The sequence below is a fragment of the Orycteropus afer genome, unplaced genomic scaffold (genome assembly GCF_000298275.1).
Source record: "Orycteropus afer afer isolate SDZICR_OR568_19922 unplaced genomic scaffold, OryAfe1.0 scaffold00013, whole genome shotgun sequence".
Classification (NCBI taxonomy): Eukaryota; Metazoa; Chordata; class Mammalia; order Tubulidentata; family Orycteropodidae; genus Orycteropus; species Orycteropus afer.
The window spans coordinates 19,635,349-19,657,338 of record NW_006921600.1 but is presented as its reverse complement, the minus strand read 5'-3'; the positions used below and the strand labels follow the sequence as shown (position 1 = coordinate 19,657,338).

The 21,990-nt window shown below is 44.0% G+C and overlaps 1 protein-coding gene across 1 annotated transcript in view; it reads left to right on the top strand.

Annotated features, from left to right (window-relative positions):
- CD46 (CD46 molecule) overlaps positions 1 to 11,921 on the top strand; it is a 127,998-nt gene extending 116,077 nt beyond the window's left edge. The window contains exons 8-10 of the mRNA XM_007953785.2: positions 11,122 to 11,193; positions 11,510 to 11,775; positions 11,895 to 11,921. Of these exons, the coding sequence (XP_007951976.2) occupies positions 11,122 to 11,193; positions 11,510 to 11,775; positions 11,895 to 11,921 (365 nt within the window). The remainder of the gene's footprint in view (positions 1 to 11,121; positions 11,194 to 11,509; positions 11,776 to 11,894) is intronic.
- Positions 11,922 to 21,990: the final 10,069 nt, after the last annotated feature.

The following is a 21,990-nucleotide window of genomic DNA, read 5'->3' as shown; positions in this document are numbered from 1 at the left end:
AGGAGAGAGAAAAATACAGGCTAAGTAACAGAAATTTGTAGTATGTTAAGTGGTGACGGTTCTATGGAGGAAAAACAAGGCAAGGAAGGGACCCAGGGAATGCTGGAGAATGTCAGAAGAGGAGGAAGCCCCAATGAGAAGGTTTAACATCTGACCACAGACCCAAAGGAAGTAAGAGAGTCAGCCATGGAGCTATCTGAGGAAAAGCATTCCAAACAGAGGGAACAGAAGGTACAAAGGTTCCAAAACAGGAAATGACTACTTTATCTGAAGAACAGCAAGGAGACCAGTGTGGCTGTGACAAAGTGAAAGAAGGGAAGAGGAGCAAGAGATAAAGAGGTAGAATAGTGCCAAATCAGACAGACCTTCACTGTCCAATGTGGTAGCTACTAGCCATGTGCAGCTATTGAGCACATGAAATATAGCTAATACAAGTTGAAATGTGCCAGAAGTGTGACTTAGTATGAAAAAAAACAATGTAACATATCTCAGAGATGACATTTTTTATACACTGGGTTAAATAAAAAATATTATTATAATAGATTTTACCTTTTTCACTTTTTTTTATGTGGCTACTCTAAAAATTTTAAGTTAACCTATATAGCTCTCGTGAATAACTCACATTCTATATCTACTAGAGAGTGGTGGTGTTGTTGTTATGTGCCATCAAGTCGGACCTGACTCATAGCGACCCCTCCTTGGGTTTCCGAGGTGGTATCTCTATGGAAGTAGATTGCCCATGATAGGGTATTATGGATCACCGTTAAGGACTATGGCTTATACTGAGCAAGAAGAGATGGCACTGCAGGGTTCTGAGCACAAGAGGGCACAGTGTAACTCTCTGGCTGCTGTCAGAAGCACAAACTGTAAGCGGCAAAGGAGAAGCAGGCAAGAGATGATGGTGGCTCTGATGAAGGTGGGAGGAATGGAAGTAGTTCTGTAAGTCAGATCCTGGAGATATTTTGCAAGAGAGTCAACAAGATTGCTGATGGGATGGATGGAGGATATATGAGAGAGAGAGAAGTCAAGTATGAGCACAGGTCTTTGGGTTGAACAAATGGAAAGATGGCATTCTCATAACTGAAAGAGAAAGACTGAAAGAACGTGTTTGGGTTGGAAAATCAGTTCAGTTTGGGGCACATTAACTGTGTAATGTCTAGTAATATCTCAGTTGAAATGTTAAGTAAGTAGATGGATACACAGGCCTGTAGAATGTGAAAGAGGCTAGGTTGGAAACAAATAATTGGGGATCATCACTATGTAGATTTTTTTTTTAACTATAATTATGAAAAATATAAAACATACATAAAATTAGAGAAAACAGTGCAATGAACCCCCAGGTACCTATCACCCAGCTTTAACAATTATCAATCTATGGCCAATCCTGTTGATCTCACCTTCTGCCTCACCCCTCAGGATTACTTTGAAGCAAACCCAGACATAATTCATAGACGATGTATAAAGCCATGAGACAGCAGAGGATCACTAATGCCTGTTTGATGGCATTAAATCAGAAAAGAGAGAGAACAGGTATTTCAGGGCGTTCTCGTGTTTAGAGATCAGAGATGAGACACTGAGAAGGAACAGCCAAAGAGATGGACAGAAAAGCAGAAGTATATGTCTGAAAGTCGAGAGAGAAGAGTGTCAAGGAAAAGAGTATGACCAGCTGTGTCAAATGCTGCTGCAGAGCTAGTATGATGAAGACTACGAAGTGAGCACTAGATTAGTAGTGTAGAGGTCACTACTGATCTTATCAGAAGCAGTTTCATGTGGAATGGTAGGGAAAGTCTGACTGGAGTGATTCAATAGAGGCACTGAACACCACAAGTACAGAAAACCCTCTTGAGGGGCAGAAAAGCTGGGGAGTAGCTGTAAGAGGTGGGGGTCAAAGGATGTTTTATTTATTTATATTGTGATGTGGGTGAAAATTTACAGGGTTAAATTCATTTTCCATGCAACAGGTCATACACATGTTGTTTCATGACATTGATTGCATTCCCCATAATGTAACAGCTCTCTTCCTACTTTCGCTCTATGGTTACGTCTTACCCGTGTCGTCTTCCTTTTCCCACGCATTCCTGCCTTCTGAGCTATCTCCCTATGCAAATAAGGTTTTTTAAGATGAAATGAATAGCAGTGTGCTGAAGGAAAGGACCTACTAGAGAGGAAAAAACTGGTGATTCAAGAAAGAGGGAGGAGAATTATTAAGAGTGGTGTCCCTGAACACATGAGAGGGGTTGAAATGTCACGTAAAGTAGAAGCACTGCCCTCAGACAGGACCTCAAATAGTTGATGTATGAGGGAAAGTAATAAAACGAAACCTTATGGGCAGAGTCAATTCCAACTCACAGCAGAACTGAGCTCTACCTATACAACTATGAGACCAGAAGAACTAGATGGTGCCCAGCTACCACTGCCATCCACTTGGAAGGGATGTAGGAGATCCTGCACAAAGAGGGAGAACGATGTGGAACAAAACTCAAAATCATTTGGAGGCAAAAAAAAAAAAAAAGAAGAAGAAGAAGGTGGGGACCAGGTTTGCTGGTCCAATGGAGCCTGGTGGAACCACTGAGACTATGGCCCCTAGCTGCCCTTCAGGTCTGGAATTGAACCCACAACTGTGGTTTCCAGCCAAACAAAGTACAGGCATGTGAGTTAAACATTTACCTCAAGTAGACACACGCCCTGGAGAGAACAATCATGGGAGAAGGAAGAGCTGCTTATGCACAGGGAGATAGCTCAGGGTGCAGAAGAGTATGAAGGGATGGACACTGGGAGGAGGTAACTATGGGGAGGAAGTGGGAGGGGAGCTGCTGCATTGTAAATGTTGGTCAATGACATGAGACAAAGTATATGTGAACTGCTGTATGAAAAGTGAATTTACTCTGTAAATCTTCACCCAAATCCTAAAAAAAAAAAAAAAAAAAGAACTGAGCTCTAAATAAGGCTTTTTTTTGGCTATGCTCTTAATGAAAGTAGCCCATCACACCTTTCTTCTGCAGTGCCACTGGGTCAGTTCAAAGCACCAACCTTTAGGCTGGTAGCCAACTATAAACAGTTTGTGCCACCCAGAGATAGTAGAATATGATATCATTTTTATTTTTTCTTTTGTGTTTTATAATATGTATAATTCATTAGTATTACAATAGTGTATATAAATTATAAACTCTCTCTTTCTAGGGGAGTTGCTCAAAAATTTTACCCAACAAGGGTACATGATCAAAATAACTCAAGTCCACTAAATTGGAAGAAAATAAAACCTATCATCAAATTCTAAACTACGTAGCCTTCAGTGACAGGAGATGAATACCATGGTATATTTATGTTCTGTCTACAATGAAGGATCTAGGAGAGGAGGGAGTCTCAGCATTTTTCAAGCCCTTTAAAATTTTACAGCACCTCTCAGATACTTTCTTTAAGTCTCTCTACAATTCATCAGTAAAGTAAGCTCTCCATTTTAACTTCCATTGCTAGAAAGACTCAAGTCCCATAGTAGTAAATGAATACACACGAAGTCCACGTCAGCACCACTGACAGGATATAGGTCTCATGGCTGTGAAACAAGGGCCTGCCACAGAAGTCACACCTGGCTTCCTGAAGTTTTAGGGGCACCACCTATCAGCTCCATGAAATAAAAAACAGTATGAGAATACAAATACCAAACCCAAGAATGACAAGACTTCATCTCATTCATATATTTTGGACAGGTTATCATGAGGGACCAGTCTCTGGAGAAGGTCATCATAGTAGAGGATCAGAAAAAAGGAAGAAGACTGATGGACTGAAGACTGAGATGGGCTGATATGGTGACTACAACAATGGGCTCAAACACAACAATTGTGAGGATGGCACAGGACTGGGCAGTGTTTCATTCTGTTATACACAGGGTTGCTATGAGTCAGAGCCAACTAAACAGCACCTAACAACAACAACAAAATATGGCAGATCTATCAGCACTGAGGTGATGGCCACACACAACTCAGCTGGGGTAAACACATGAGGAGAACATGCAGTGAGCAGACCCACAAACAGTTCTCAGGCAGTTAGGCTGAAGATCCATGAAGGCAGGGCCCTGCCTGTCTTTTCACAGGCATATATGTATCCCATGCCCAGAACAGTGCCTGAAACACAGCAAGTTCTCAAGATGTATTTATTGAAAAGAATAGTTCACTAGTTACATTGAAGTATGAAAACAAAGGGATGGTTAACAATGCTCAAACTCACAATATGGTTCAAAAACTCAAGATTAAGTTATTGTTGGCAGCTGATTAGTGGTAAGAGGCAGCTAAGTAAATCTAAAAACCAGAAGTATAAAATATCAATTCTTTTACAATGACCACAATCTTTATTAAAAGAAATTTTGAGATTTATCATCAACTAAATGAAATGTGTGAATTGTTTCTGGAGCCACATTCAAAGAAACTGTTAAAAAAAAAAAAAAATGAGACAATCAGGGAAATTTAAACACTGCCATATGATATTTAGGAATGGTTCTGTTTTTCCAAAATGTAATATAGTATTCCAATTCCAGCTGCCGTCAAGTCAACCGCTACCCATGGTGATCTCGTGTGTCCGAGTAGAATTGTGCTCCATAGGGTTTTCAATGGCTGATTTTTATGGAAGTGGATCACTAGGCCTTTGCTTTACAGTGCCTCTGAGTGGACTCAAACCTCTAACTTTTCTGTTAGTAGCCAAGCACTTAACCATTTACATCACCTTGGGAATCCAATACTACTACTGGAGTTACAGGGTTATATTTTTACAAGCTATTATCTTTTAAAGATAACAATAAAGTACAGATGATAATGTCTAAGATTTGCTTTAAAATAATTCAAGAATGGGGTAAGAAAAGAATGAGTTAGGGTTTAAATGAAACGAGACAAGCCATGTACTGATTATGCATTGAAACTTGGTGATGGGAATATGTTGGTTTATTATACTAATCCTCTCTACCTCCACATACATTTGAAAATTTCCATAGTAAAATATACAAAAAAACAGAAGAGTACCTACCATAATCTCAAACCACAGTTAACTTCCTTGCATCTGCCCCACCACAGCTAACTAGCCCAGTGGGATTTCTGGTCATACCTGAAACCATCATTTCTAAGGAGACCTACAGAACAAAAGTGAAAGTCCTGTCTTCATCATTGTCATCATTCTCACCTTACTTATCTGCATAATCTATGCTTTCTTCCTAGGCTTGGAGATACTTCCATGTCTCCTAACACCTTGGGTTTTACTCTCCCTCCACAGTCTCCCTTCCCTCATCATTGTCTGGTTCCTCTCCCCCATCTCCCCACTCTAGCCTCTGCTTTACCCAATGCTGGCTGCCTCTAACTCAACTCTAGGCAGCAAGTCATGCACTTCCTCTCCCATGGTCTAATGGCCAATGGATTCTCTCATCCCTTCATGGCTTCACCCCTTCCTATCTCCCTTCCTCCTTAACAGCAGTCACATTACCAGTATGTTCACGTATGTCCATCTTCCCCCAATCATGTCATACCTGCTGGCATGAGCTCTTCTACCTCCACTTACACACTCAGATCCCTCCTACACATTTCCAGAACTGACCAAACAAGGACAGGTCAGCCAATTAGATATCTACATGCCTACTGTGTGCCAAGCACTGTATCCACACTGAAACTTCAGCAATGAATAAGAAAACCACAAGATATGCTCTCTTGAAGCTTCAGATCTAGTATGGATCATTATTAGAATTGATTCAACTGTCCATATACCTTCCAGATCAGTCTCTGAATCACTTCTGTTCATCTCGTATCTCCAGAACCTCACGTGGTACCCTACGTATCACAGATCTTAACAAATGCCTGGTCAATGAAAGGAATGTTTCTCCAAGTCAGTGCACTTGTCCCACCATTTGTTTAAGCCCATGGAGCATGGGATCATCCTAAACTCTACACATGAAAAGCTATTTAGAGAGGGTTTCTGGTAAGGACAAAAAGAAGAGTCAAGGACCCAGCCTCTGGGGAAAATGTGTGTAGTGGGACGTGTGAAGTAAGGCTCCTGGAGCCAGGCTTACCAAAACCAGCTAAAAGCAGCTCTGGATGTGCTTAGCTTCTGTCTTCTTTGCTATTCTGGGTTGTCTGCTCCCTCCTCCCGCTGCCAGACTCCTCCCTTCCAGCTGCACTGGGAATAAACCTCAGTAACCCCCTGCTCCTCACCCCCTGCCCCCAGTACTCTCAGTATGTGGTTTCCTCTTGCCATGGACACGTCTCACTTCCTATCTCAGCCCTGAGAAGAATCGACCCAACGGCTATGTGGCCGCTGTTTTGTAGCAGCAAAAACTTTAAATTAGCCCTGTTCCTGGCCAGGAGTTTCACCAACACTGTAAAAGCTAGAGGACTAGGTCAAAAAGCAGAAATCAGGGCACGTGAAAATTCAATAAAGGTTAGCGCCAAGAATTAAAAAAAATAAATAAAGCCAGGTGTCATCATGTAGCTTCCAACCCATTATGACCTATGTGTCAGGGCAGAACTGTACTGCACAGAGTTTTCAACGGCTGACCTTGCGGAAGTAGATCAGCAGGCCTTTCTTCTGAGGCTCCTCTGGGTGGATCTGAACCACCAACCTTTCAGCTAGTAGCAGAGTGTGTTCACTGTTTGTACCACCCAAGGACTCCTTCACTGAAAGATAATGAGCACCAATTCTGGCCCCAAGCACCAACACACACAGCCTATACACTCTAACCACAGGGCCTTGTGCTAACAGAGTAGGTGAGGGTCAGCTTGAAACCGACAAACCTCTCAAACAGAGAGCTTGTGCTGCAGGTTCCCTCTGCAGACACATCTCCAGGGCCTTGGCTCTAAAGGGGACAGTAAGAGCAGAAGCAAGAAAGCAAAGGTATCAGGGGAAATATGCTATAGGCTTTGTAGAGCTGATGAGTCTTCCCTTCTCCTTACCAGTTCAAGGGTATGGTTCAGTCCAATCTCCTCTGCCCAGGCCTGGGAATCAGAATGAGGGAGGGTAGCTTGTTAAACCAAGGCTACAAACCAGCCCTGCTAAGGAACTCAGGCCTCCTGGCTCAAAGGGACATGAGTGTGTCAGGTGGGCAGTGAGGGGGAAGAATATGCTCCAGGTGAAGAACTGAAAACAAAAAGGACCCCTATCTTTGATACAGGATCCCTATCTTTGAACTTATTTCAATAATCTACTATCTCAATGGCCAGATCATCTCCTCATGGGGTGGCAAAGGATCTTCAGAGTGAATCTTCAAAAGCATTAGAAATCTGAAATAGCCATAGTAGGCATTCCCAGTGGGGAGCCAAGTATTTTTATGGTAGTCTACAGCAGGAGTTCAGCCCTAGTGGTGCAGTGGATAAAGCATTCTCTGCTAACCAAAAAGTTGGCAGCTCAAACCCACGAGCCACTCTGTGGGATAAAAATGTAGCAGTCTGCTTCCATAAAGATTACAGTCTTGGAAACTCTATGGGGTCTTCATGAGTCAGAACTGACTCAACAGCAATGGGTTTGGTTTGGTTTGGTTATGGCAGGAGTTGGCAAACTTTTTCTTAGAGGGTGAGATAATAAATATTTTAGACTTGAGGGTCATATAGTTTCTGCTGCAATTATTCAAGTCTACCCATTGTATCACAGAAGCAGCCACAGACAATACACAAAGAAACAGGCATGTCTGCGTTCCAATAAAACTTTATTTATAAAAACAGGCATCTGGCTCACGGGCTACGTGTAGTTTGCTAACCCCTAATCAGTAGGGAAACCTGCTCTTCCAGCATTTCCATGCTCCCAAGAGGAACAGGGCCAGCATACCCATGAGGAAGCTGATCACCTGGAGGGCTTCCATCTGCTTTGGAGACAGAGGCCTAGCTTAGAGACCAAGTCTCAATCCCTGCCATTCCCCCTGCCTTCCACAAAGCACCAAAGAAATACGGCTGCTTGTTCAAAAACCCTGGACTGCATCAGATACTCAGGCTAGGGTGGAAAAGACTCTACACATCCAATCCAGATGTTTTGGAGCCAGAAGAAACTAGATCCTTTAGACTAGCCGCTAAGGCTTGGAATAGAAAGTGACTTACAGCATTGCTGGTGGAGGCCAAGGAACCAACTGTGCCCATCTACACAGCACATCCTAGGGCTCAGTGAATGGTACAGTAAAGATCAAGGAGAGACAACTTGGCGCAGTAAGTGTATATATGTCTTTTTAGCCATACTCAGCATTTATTACTAGGGAAAAGAAAACTTAAAACAGAAATTAAACTTCAAAAAGGGGTGTGAACTGGTAGAAGATATAGGTGGGTACTAGCCAGAAACTGGTCCAAGACTTTGTACAGTACAAGGGATACAACCTAATCTAATTCTAAAAAATGTGCCAAGGCCCTGGGAGCTTCTCTCTCCACAAAACCTTCTCAATAACCTTCACTCTGACTGTTTCATAATACCAATTACCCCAAATCTTTTCCCATCACCAACTTCCACCACTGACTTTGCCTACTCATGAACATTTCTATTTGGATGCCATGCCATCATTTTGAAGGCAGTATGTCTAAAAATAAATCATGACTACCCTAAGTAAGTTTGAACCCTGATTTTTCTATTTCTAACACTCAGTAAGGCTAAAATCTCTGTATCTTCTCTTTCCCATGCCCTGTCCCCAAGCCAAAGTGGCTCTATGAACTACCTCTTCCTTTCCATTCCTGCAAGCTCTACCCTAATCCATCACCTCAAGTCTGGAATAGTGCCAATCTCCTGCCTGGGGCCCCAGATTCCAGGCCGATAGCAATGTCAATCTAATCTTCCCCCATATACTCATCCTTCTCCATCCATGATAAGCTCCTCAAGGTCAAGGCCCAGTCTTTCTTACTTCTATCTTCCCAGCTCCTGGACCTCACCTAACAGAGTAGGCACACAGCGAAATGCTGAACGTATGAATCCCAGCTTTCATCATGAAACAGGAGCACACAAGAAATCATCAAGGCCTTCCTATTCTCTATTTTCTCGAGCCTAGACTGCCAGGTTTTGCAAGCCCTCCGTTATCTTACTCACCCTTTCCACTCCCCGCCCCTAGCATCCCAGAAACAAGCTCTCAGCTTTATCCAGCTGATCAATGCCTGACCTCCTCATGTGCCAGTCATTCCTGCATCCACATCTCTGCCCACGCTTTGCTCACCCTGCCCTGCAATGACGTCCATGCCCTTCCCCCTCCATCTACTCCAACTCCTACACAACTGCCTATTGCCAAAGCTCTGGGGGGGAGGCAGAGGATGCAGGAAAGGGAGAGATAATAAAATATTGGGAAAGGGGGGCATGATTGGGCTCTCTAATCCCTGGGGACATCCCTGTCCCCAACGGTGGCAGGCAATTAGAGAAGGAAGAGGCAGGAGGAGGAGCCAGATTTTTCCACTGAACGAAAGGCATGATTTTCATCACTGCTTCTGTTGCCCTGGTAACCAGGGACAGCCCAGTGGAGAGTACAGTAAAAGAACACCATGTTTATCTTTGCTGTTTGATCCACTTCCCTGTACACCCTTCCCTGACCATCACCTAGTCCCTAGGCCTGCTCCAAATTTCTTAAAATGTCACCACCACCCTTCTAACTGCTCTTGCTCAAACCCTCAAAATAAAGCTAATTTCACCCTGTCTCTCTATCCATGCCCAAGTACCATGTATTCTTCCATTCCATTCTGAGAGTCTTCTTACTAGACTCACCTGCCATGCTAGGCAGCACACCAAAATCAAAGCCCAAGAAAGGCATCCACTCTACTAGATGGTCTACTGGGTGAGGGAAATTAGAGAGATAAGAAGGGAAAACTGTCCAGCCAAGCCCTCTTTTTCAACCCCACACAGTGAAGTAGGCCCCTCTTCTAAGCCCAGAATCAGAAGAAGCCAGATTGGGAGTGGGGGGAGTCAGTCCACCCACAAGCTTTCATATCCTGCCTCCCACACGGACACAGTGCCTGCGTGACCTGAGAGCAGAGAGACAGCACTCACCCTGGGAGATTATATAAGTGTTATATAACATGATGGCACCAATAAGCACACACACAGTTGTTAAGTGCCAGGGACAGGGACAGGCCAGAGGTGGAACCAAACCCAAGGGGCTGGAGATACAGTCATCTCACTGCCAATGCCAAAGCAACCAAACACCAGGCCCTGGCTGCCCCAGCCCTGTCTCTACCTGCTCCTTCCACACCAGAGGACACACATAGAGACTTGCCTGGCACAGCATTCTTCTTCCCACGCGGGGCAGCAAGGAGGGGCAGTGGCACCATCAACACCCTGGCCCAAGGCAGCCTCTGTCCACCACTCCAAGGCAGCCAGACTGCCCTTCCCACATGAAGCTGTGAGTAGGAGAGAGAGTGTGGGCCAGCAGCCCCCTCCTCTCTGTCCTTGCACCAGATTTTGTTTGTTTGGGGAACAAGTGCTGCAGCGGCTGAGGATTGGCTGGGCCAGCCGTCCCTCTGCTCTGTCATTTGCTGTTCCTCTAAAAAACAAAACAAACCGAAAGAGAAAGAAAAAAAAAAAATTAAACACATTGGCAAACGCCAAAATCTCATATTCTAGTCTATGGTTCCGAACAAAGCTGAAGGGAGGGAGTGCTAAGGACATTACTCTTTCCCTACAGCCCCCACCTCCCACCATATCCTGGCCAACCCATCCATGAACCTGGGTTCTAGGCCTGGAAGACCTCTCACCCTACTCCTCCCTGCATGCCCTATCCCTAGAGGAGCTGCCGCAGTTGCTGGAGCGTCTTCAATGGCGGGCACCCCCGCCCCTCGGCAGAATGCTAGGAGTATGCGGCTCCGGACAAGCATGCGGGAGCCAGGCGGCCTGCCCCAGGCAGTTTAGGGACAGTTCTCATCAAACTCCTCCACCATCATCGCTACATACACTTTATTCTGTGTGTGCTGGGGTGGGTGGGGGTGGGGGTGAAGGGACTGACCAGAGCCAGAGACCAGTTGCATCTCCAGCAGCACCTGCCCTCACCCGAACTAAGCCTCTGGCCTTCCCGCCTCCTCCTTCCAATACCTCCGTGCCCCTTGAAGAAAAGCGTAAAGAGGAATATGTATTAACATCACGAGCCTTGGTGCACCATCCCTCGCCCCCTCAACCACCTGTCTCTCCGCTCACCCTCCCCCACAGCTTTCCTCAACTCCGGGCGCCCCCTCTGCAGCAAAGGGGCACCACGCCCACTGCGGAGCGAAGAAACGGAAGGTGGGGAGGGGCAGGGGCTCACGTGCGGGCCGAAGGGGCTACTTACCTGTGTCCCCGGCCCAGTTCGCCGGCTTCAGAGCCTAGGATTGCTTAAGGCTGCTCCCTGCCGGGATCCGATCGCCACCCACGCGGAGAGGGCAGCTGCTCCTGGAGGCCGCGCTGCAGCGGGGGTGGGGCGCCAAATGGAGCGCGGCCGGGCCCAGGGCATCGCCCCCAGGGGCCAACCCCAGCCCGGGTGTGCTCGGAAACCGCCTGCAGGCCCAAGTCGTGGTGCCCACTCCCACCCTGGCTAGGGCCTCGCTCTTACCTTCCGCAGCCGCCTCCCTCGGGACTACGCAACCTGGCTCGGGGTCCCCCAAGCGCCCTGAGGGAGACGCGAGATGCGCAGCCGCTGCAGACGCCGACTCCACCGCGGCCGCTTCCCGGGTGTGTGAGCTCAGCCCGCCCGCGCGCCCGCGCTTCCCACGCTCGACGCCCGGCGCTGCGCCACCCAGCGACGGAGTCGCGCACTGCATGCTGGCGTCCCGGAAAATCTGCCGCAGCGGGCCAACTGATTTGGAAATTCCCAGAATTCGACCTTACGTTTGTGGAGGGGCGGGGAACCTAAGACTCTATTTTCTGTGTCGCCAGCCTTGGGGCAGAATAGCTTCCATCCACCTTATCTCTAAAGGAAATTCCTGGCCTCCCCGTATTTCTCTCAGGGCGATAAAGACCCTAAGGGTGGGTAGACTACTTTTGTAAAATGGGAGTGGGTGATTAAGGATGGGCAAAGTGCAGTATGCTCTTAAAACTAGCATTCCAAGACTTGCTTGGACCTGTCTACTCCCATAGTCTAGAAGTCCGACGAGTGCACTGGGTTACTTTCTGAGTTTGCTAAAACCCACTGGTAAGCTCTTATTGGGGGTATTTGAGTGCTGTTTTTAGCCTTTTCTCGAAACTAGATCCTTTTGAGAATTGAGGAGAGCTGTAGACCTTCCCTCGAGAAAAATACACACGCATATGTACACAGAATTTTACATAGTATTTCAAGGAATTATCAGACTTCTCAAAGCCCCAGCTTGAACATCGTGGGGGTCCATAAGCCCCAGCTTAATTAAGAACTCACTGTCTACAGATACGTTCAGACAGCAGGACTTTGAGCCACTGAGCTGGTGATTACCTGAACCCACTGCCATCTTCACTTATGTTATTTCCCCTTTCAGGAATATCTCCACCATACCCCAATCCCACATTGCCGCCTATAGATCTCTTCCATCTCCTTAAAGACCAGCTCAAATGCCTCCTCATCCCTGATTTTCCTATTCAAAAGTGCCATCTCTGACCTCGATTTTCTGAGAACATGTTCTTTATACCTTTTACAACGATTAACAGGATACATCGACCAGTATTTTGTAATTGTCTCATCTCTGACTCTAGATTATAAATTCTTTGAAGATCAATTTCCCCCTAGGGAACTAAGGTGCCTTACATGGTATGCTCTGGAGAGACAGTTCTTAAATAACCAAAGGTAAATTGGAATGGGGCTGGGGGTCAGGGACAGGAGGCCCAGGGAAACGAATGCTTTTACTCTGAAGTTGATGCCTCTCACCCTACCCTGATGCTTCACCATCAATAACACTTACCTACCAAATACACACCTTGGTGACTAGAAAACAGAATCTTCAAGTTGGCAGGATCGTCTCATCTATTCCTGCTACAGACAAGCCCACCAAAATGTAGGGGTCCTGAACAAATTTGTATGGAGCCAAATTTGGCTAGTGATTGGCTGATAACCAAAAGGTCAGTGGTTTGACCTCACCTGCCACTCCATGGGAGAAAGACGTGGTAGTCTGCTTCTGTAAAGATTTATAGCCTTGGTAACCCTATGGGGCAGTTCTACTCTTCCTATAGGTCCCTATAAGTTGGAATCAATTCAACAGCAGTGAAGTTTTTTTTTTTTTTTTTTTGGAGGGGAGTTGGTTTGGACAAATTTGGGGTGTGAATTCATGCAGGATACTCTAACCAAGCCGCAGCTATTCTACCATGAGTGCCCCTAGTCCAGTAACAGGTTCCATGACCCATCATATACACATGCCAGATACAACCAGATATGATCCTTGACTCCTCTTTTTCACCCTCCCACCTGCACATATCCAATCAAACCCCATTATTTTTAGGAATTCTACTCCCTAAATCTATCTCAGAAATCACCCTTCTCTCCATCCCTGTAACCCCATCCTCAGCTCAGACCGCCATTATCCCTTACCTGTATTTCTGCGCATGTTTCCATCCTAACTGGTATCAAAGAGTAAGAACACATACTCTGTTAAAATAAAAGTAAAGAGATGTATCAAAGAACAAAACAATTTCCAAATTGGCAGCAACCTTGTAGAGCATATAAAATTGTTCCGAAGTATGGAGGGAGAGTATGCTTTTATAGCAAAAATGGAGACAGGGAATGCATGGTGGTCACATGATTATAGCCACGAGGTCAGTACATCATCAGCAATTCTATTTTCAACTACCTTCTTCCTGGAACATCTTGAGTAAACTCATTCTTCTATGGTCACATTCCTGACCTCTATCCTTATTTACTAGGAACTCTGGTGGTGTGGTGCCTAAGGCATTTGACTGATAACCAGAAGCTGGTAGTTCAAACCCACCAGTTGCTCCACAAAAGGAAGATGGGGCAATCTACTTCCATAAAGATTTACCACCTGTTTTTGTTACCTAGGGCCACTCTGACAGGAATTTACCACAAATGGGATGCTTGAACAAACAGGAGTTTATTCTCCTACAGTTTGGAAACTTTAAGTCTGAGTTCAAAGTGCCAGGCTCTAGTGGCTGGGTGAAAGCCCCTCAGCCTTGGGCTTCAGCTTTGCCTCCTGCTCCCGGCTCACTGGAGCTAGAGGCTTTTCTTCACCCAGCTGCTGGCTGCTGAGGCTGACAAGCCCGAGGTTGACAACTAAAAAGGCACAGTCTCAATGTTACCAGACCACATAGCAGGCCATTCATTCAAGTCCATTGAAGGTAGGCAGAGGATGGCAGGCTGCTGAACAACAACAAGGCCACATGCAGGGTTCAAGCATGCCATAAGCTAGAGACCATTCCCTAAGGCTTCTCCTTATATTCAAGAAACAGACCACATTCCTAAGCCAGCTACTCAGCTGTTCACAGTAGCACCATGGGGTTGATTACCAGTCTCATCATGGGGAATACTATATCCAGCTGCCCAGCCACTCAATCAGGCCCAGCCAAATCAACACACAAACTTAACTACCACAATTCCACCCCTTGTCAATGTGGCATCTGTGCAGATCTCCTTCACTGGGTGGCTTTAATCCCCTAGTTCCTGAGTGGCGACCTCATCCCCTTGGCCTGGCAGGCCTGTTCCTGTTCCTCTCCCTCTTGGGCATGGTAGCCCTGCCCCCCCTCACTCTTGGGCAGCGACTTGACTCCATCCCACTAACTCACATGAATGAACAGCCCCACACTCCAGAACCAAGTTGGTGAAGGACTAACTCTTTGAAACCTAGGGGATATGGTGATTCCACCCCCAGAGTCCATAGTCCTACCCTTTGAGGCTGAGGCAGCTCTGCTTCCTGTTTCCTTGGTCTCTCCGCTTCTGCCGATTAATGCCGAAGGCAACCCACTCTGCCGGAAATCTTCCTGCCCCAAAAGTACTCAGCTTTCTTACAGCGTGGGCCGGCCAGCCTGCTACTCCATTTCATGCTGATCTCTTCAACCAATTAATGCCCGAAGGCAACCCACTCCTCCAGGAAGCCGCCTACCCAGTGGCATCCAGCTTTCTCCTCCGTGGGCGGGTAAGGCTGTCACTGTCTCCTACCGTCTCTCATGCCAGTCTCTTGGTTCTGCCCTTGCCATCTCTCATGCTGTATGCCAGGGTATCTCTGCCAGGATCTCAGGTCAAGGACGCACTCTACTGCTGTTTCCTCATTTTAGGTATCTGTCAGAGAAGCACCCCACTCTCTCAGTACCATATTCTGTTTTGGCTACCTAGTGCCACAACACAACAACAACAACAACAGTGCCACTCTGACAGGAATATACCACAGATGGGATGCTTGAACAGTTTATTCTCCTACAGTTTGGAGGCTTTAAGTCTGAGTTCAGGGTGCCAGGCTCTAGGGGCTGGGTGAAAGCCCCTCAGCCTTGGGCTTCAGCTCTGCCTCCTGCTCCTGGCCCACTGGAGCTAGAGGCTTTTCTTCACTCACTGAGGCTGACAAGGCCAGGGTTGACAACTAAAAAGGCACAGCCCTGATGTTACCAAACCACATGGCAGGCCATTCATTGACGTCCATTGAAAGTCCCAAGGTAGGCAGAGCACAGCAGGCTGCTGAACAATGACACAGCTACATGCAGGGTTCAAGCGTGCCATAAGATAGACACCATTCCCCAAGGCTTCGCCTTATATGTGGGAAGCAGACGACATTCCTAAGGCAGCTACTCAGCTGCTCACAGTAGATTCCACCATGGAGTTGATTACCAGTCTCATCCTACTGCCCAGCCACTCAACCAGGCCCAGCCAAGTTGACACACAAACTTAACTACCACACCACCTCAGAAAACCAAAGGGGATCACTATGAATTGAATCGACTTTATGGCAGTGAGTTGGCTTGGGACAAGAGCCAGGCTGCTTAAACAAGGTGATTCATAAGGGGTGAGGGTCTCCTGGTTCTGTCCAGCCAAAGGCCCAAGGCCATATGCATATGAGTAGGTGAAAGTAAATTTACTATGATGGTTAAGGTTGTATGTCAGCTTGGCTGGGCCATGGTTTTGAGTGGCTAGGCAGCTGGATGTAGTTATTACCCATGATGAGATTGTAATCATCTCCTTGGTGGAATTTGCTATGAGCAGCTAAGTAATTGAGAGGGAGTTATCTTCAGGGTGTGGCCTGTTTCCAATATATATGGAGAAGCTTTGGGAAAATTCTCTAGCTTTTTGGCACATTTTGGATGCTGTGTTTGCTCATGTCTTCATCTCCAGTTCTTGGACTTGAACTAGTGCCCTGCCATGTTGCTTGCTGATCTTGGGATTGCCATTTTACCTGCTGATCTTGGGTTCATCAGCCTCAGCAGCCAGTAACTACATGAGTCAGAAGCTTCCAGCTCCAGTGAGCCTGAAACAAGAAACAGAGCTAAAGCCCAAGGTCAAAAAGCTTTTCATCCAGCTCCAAGAGTCAGCACTATGAATTCAGACTCCTAAGACTCCTAAACTATGAAGGAGTAACTTATTGTTTGTTAAAGTCACCCATTTGTGGTATTTCTGTTATAACAGCACTAGCGACCTAAGACAGTTACATTTTCAGGAATGTAGAAGTCAGAGCTTATAACAAAATAGAGTTTTCATTCAGACCTTATGCCAGCCATTTTATTAGGCTAAGTGCCTCAGTTTTAGAGATTGTTAGCATATTTCTTCCTTTTGTTCAGGCCTCTGCTAGAGGGTACTGAACACCCACAATGGAGTTACTTTTCTTCTGCAAGGACTTCTTCAATATATCACAGGCTTATGTATTGAGAGAACCAGACCTTAAGGTTGTTGGGCTGATTTTCCTCTTCACTTTATCATATCAATAGGCTTCATTGTTAGGGTAAATTGACTTTCATCATGGTTAGTGCTGCAAACAGGACCAAATTTGGAGGAACAATTTGACAATCAAAACTCAAGGTGTGAGACCAGTTACACAGTTTCTCCTATAAATTTGGTTTCTTCTAAATACATGATTCTTTGCATCGTGAGGGGAGTTGTAGTGGAGTTACATATATTAGATGAACATTTCATAATACATTTGATTACACATACGATGATTATTACAATCATCATCAAAATAACTGTTCTAGTCTGTAAGCATAACCAGGAACCAAGAACCCTCAGACAACTGGCTAAAAATGTCAAAAAGGGGAAATTTTATTTAAATATAATTTATGTACAGTGAAATACACAAAACTAAAGTGACATGGGTCAATGTATTTTTATTTTTTTTGCAGTGTTTCCTCCCCTCCCCTCCCACCCCTGGCAACCAACATATATATATATATACCTCCATATATAAACCTTTCCTTGACCCTCCACAACAGCGAACTAATACTATATTTGTCCTTCTGTGACTGACTTCTTTCACTCAGTATAATGTCCTCTAAGTTCATCCATATTATGCAGTGTTTTGCAAACTCTACATTATTCTTTAGTGCTGCATAGCATTCCAGTATGTGTGTGTACCATAGTTTGGTCATCCACTCTTCTGCTATGAATCTTAGAGATAAGTCCCTCGCAGATATGTAATTATTGGCAAATATGAATTGTGCTGTCATTTTTGTTATGTGCTTTCTTGTGGTGTCAATTTCTTTGTTCCATATAATTTTCTATGCCAAGCTCGTTTTGTTTATGAATCGTGTTATCACTTCCTTCATTGCTATTGTTTTAGTATTTGCTGAATATTTATGCTGGTCCTCTTTTTTGATGTGAAGGTTTATCATTTTTCTTTGAGGTTACCCTGTGATTTATAGTTTTCTTCCCAAGTTTAGAACAGTCCATTCTATCTTAACTTCCCTACCATCTAGAAGTTCTGTAATGACAGTTTTTTCCCTGTTTTTGGTTTGTAGTTGTCCTTGTTAGTCAATTGATGTCTTTGGTTGCCTGTTTACAATCTTGTAGGCTTATTTACTTTGGATACTTCCATAGCTGCGTTGGTTTCTGGATTATATCATCATGTGTATTAATTGTCAGTTGTTGGCTGTTGTTATTGCTCTGTCCAAAGGACTGCCTTTACCATTACATGTAAGGTTGGTCTGGTTTTAACAAATCCCCTTAATTTCTGCATGTCTGGAAATGTCCTAATTTCACCATCATATTTGAGGGACAATTTTGCCGGGTATATAATTCTTGGTTGAAAATTTTTCTCTTTCAGGGTTTTATATATACCATCCCATTGTCTTCTCGCCTGCATGGTTTCTGTTGAGAAATCCGAGCTTAGTCTTATTGCTTGCCCCTTGTAGGTAACTTTTCGTTTTTCCCATGTGGTTCTCATGATTCTTTCTCTGTCTTTGGTTTGGTAAGTTTGAAGATGATGTGTTTGGGTGATTTTCTTCTGGGTCTATCCTGTTTGGGGTTTGTTGGACATCCTGAATGGATATATTCTCATCTTTCATCATACCAGGAAAATTCTCTTCCAACGTATCTTTGACAATTTTCTTTATGGTTTTATTTGTCTCTTCCTGTTCTGGAATTCCGATGACATGTAGGTTATTCCTTTTGATGGTATCCAACATGAACCTTAGGCTTTCTTCATTTTGTTTTGATCTTTTTTCTGACTTATCTCTCTCCAAAGAAGTGTTCAGGTATTTGCCTTCAATCTCCCTAATTCTGTCTTCCATTGATTCAATTCTGCTCCTTTGCCCATTTAATGTCTTATCTATTTCTGAAAATTTACTATTAATCTTCTGGGTTTCTGTGTGTAGATTTTGTATCATTTCTAATTTTTCATTTATTTTGTCATTTTGTTTTTGTATTGTCTTTTGAACTTGTTGTAGGGTTTTCTCTGTGTTTTCCTTGATCTGTCTCTCAATTCATTGAAGATACCTAAATATAATTCTTTTGAATTCCTTATCAGGGAGTTCCAATGCTGCTTCTTCCTCAGGGATGCGTTTTGGGTCTGTATCCTGGTCCTTTGTTTCTCCTGCTTTATCGTTCTTCTTTGTGTGGACTGTGATTCTCTGTTGTCTCTGAGGCATTGTGATGTTTTTTGTATTTATATTTATTTGGTTACTGTATGTTGGAGTGACTTCACCACGATTTTTGCTTTCTTTGTATGTTAGCTACACAAGCAGGGTATTGTGCTCCTCTATTCGCTAGTTGACAGCACTTATACACGCACCACCTGCCTCTTTTCCTGTTGTCAGCCTCTCATATGTCCCTGCCAACCTTGGCAAACAGAACCTATTCTTAGGTCCCTGGAACCTGAATGAGAATGCTATCACTTTAAATATCCAAAATGGCCACCACTCATAAACATTCAAAATGGTCGTGCCCTTGGTCACTTTAATATCCAAAATGGCCACTGCTTATAAACATTCAAAATGGCCGTACCCTTGGTCACTTTAAATGTCCAAAATGGCTGCCACGTATGAACAATAAAAATGGCTGTGCCCTCCAGACAGCAGAAAGTCAACAGCTCAGGTTGTCTCCCTCCTTGCTTTTTCCCTTCCTAGTCATAGGCCACCAGTGCACTCGTCCCTGTAGCCCTTGGCAACCAGGGCTGATCTTTAGATCAATTCTCAGTTCCCAATATCACTTGGAAATATTTAGGCTATTGGTCCCATCAGAGTAGCTGACAGTCCGCAGCTCAGGCCGTCTCTGTACTCACTGCTTTTGTTCAGGTTTTTCCACTAGTTGGTGCTTAATCCATTTCTGTATTGTTCCTTTCAAAGCTCAGGCCTCCAGGATTATCTTCTGTATCCTTGTCAATTGCTTTTTCTTTTCTTTGTTGAAGAAGGTCTGTGTCGCTTGTCTGCCTATTCCTCCATCTTCCCCAGTAGCCTTCTGATGTTGTTGTTGTTGTTATTTGCCAAGTCGGACCTGACTCATAGTGACCCCTCCTTGGGTTTCCAATCTACATAAGTAGATTGCCCAACCTTCCTTCTGAGGAGTGGCTGGTGGATTTGAACCACCAGCCTTCTGGTTAGCAGTCAAATGCCTTAGGCACTATGCTACCAGAGCTCCTAGCCTTCTGATGGACCTCTGTAATATCTTCTTCTACTTCTGTGGTATTTACCAAGTACAACTGGAAGTGTTGGTAATAGTACAAGCTCCTCTGTTTAGGGCTAAAAGGAATTCAAGAACAGATCTGTTATCTGATATTACTTTTCTAAAGTGAGTAAAGATATTCAAATCAATACTCCAGTGCTTGCTTTCGTTATAAGGATGGCTATCATTTTGACAGTTGGGATCAAAAGGTTCCCAACCCACCTCAGAGAAATGTTTTTTTGTTCTGATTAGGGTTATATTAAAACATATATGTTTATATTAAATCATATATTAAAACATAGAACCTGAGGCTGATCCAGTAATCCAGGGGGATGCCAAAATCTAACATCCATGGCCAATTTGGAAATAATGTTGGGGTTAATAGTAGCATTTAGTTCATGATTGTAGTTAGACACAGGAGAGTCCAATAGATATAAATTTTCATGCATTGCTCTTGGAGAGAGATGATAGATGCAGAATTCAGTTAGGTTACTGGCACTGGCTACTGATTGGACCAATTTAACAAACACATTTTCCCTCGAAACATTAGGAAAAGCTACTGTATAAAGAAGTGCTGACCCTAAATAAACCTTCATCATGAATAGAATTACCAAGGAAAGAAAATAAAAGTATGAAGCAAAACTAGTAAGAATAACTACAATTATAAAGCAAAGTACAAAGTTCAGCAAGAATCATGGAATCTTGTTCAGTGATGTTGAGATCAGCTGTCTACCTCAGATGTTGTCTGCTTCTGGCCACTAGGGTATTTTAAGGGAGTTGACAAGTCCACAGGGGCATCTTCGCTTTATTAAATTGTGACAAAAAAATTCAGGTCTTATATCCCTGCAATTTGGCAGCACGTGGATAAATAAGAATTACGTATGGTCCTTTCCAATGAGGTTCCACTGAATCCTTTAGTTGATATCTCTTCCAATACACATATTCTCCTGGAGCTAAGTTCGGCAGATGTTCATAATAAATGTCTTTCACCTGTGAAAGATATTCTTCAGAATATTGAATTAAAGATTGACAATACTTTAGTAAAGTTAAGAAAGACAGATTTCTCTTAAGCCTCAGTTCATAATTTAGTAACAGGATCTTGATAACATCTTCCTTTTTCTATGTCTCAGTCTTGTCCATATGGGCCCAATTGTTCATGTTTGAGAAGCTTTTCTGAAGTCAATTCTCAAAGGTTGGGGTTGTTAGTAAGTAAATTTTTATTTATCATAAGTGTAGAAATAATTTGAGAAGCAGCTCATTTGGCTGACATTTCACTAAGGTATTCCCTCTAATTTCCTCAATCTGTGATAGTCCTTTCTTCTGCTGCTGCAAACAAAGAACAACTGCTGCAACTTGGATGGCCGCTTGCAACACTGTAAGTCCCCGGATACTACATTACGAGCTAGGAGATTGAACAATATTAGTCCAATTGACTGAAATGATCCAGAAACCATGGCCCTAGGTTTTTGAAATAAGGAGAAAAGTCCCATGAGGCATTTATTTATACATAAGCAGCATCAATAACTGCTTTTCATGTACCTCAGAAGCTACATTTCACAAAACCTCAGATTGCATATTACTAATATAAACATAGAAATGTTCATCTATTAAGGCACAACCTTCTTCACGGGAGACTAAAAGGAAATCTAAGACCATTTTGTTTATAAAATCATAGGTTGAACATCAGATGCTTCTCCATCTGTGGTCTTTACAACTTTACTAAGTTTATCAACAGAAACTCCTAAATCAAGAGTTACAATATCTAAACCTATTTCAGGTCTGATGATTAATTTTAATGCAAGAACCAAGAATTTCAGTAACTAAAAACAACAGTGAGGTACCATCTTGCTCCAGGATCAGTAGCAAAGTTCAACGAGACAGAAAATAATAAATGCTAGTGAGGTTGCGGAGAGATTGGGACTTTCATATGTTGCTGGTGGGACTGTAAAATGGTACAACCACTGTGGAGAGCAGTATGGTGATTCCTTCAAAAGTTGGAATTAGAAATACCATTTGACCCAGCCATTCCATTACTAGGTATATACCTAGTAGTA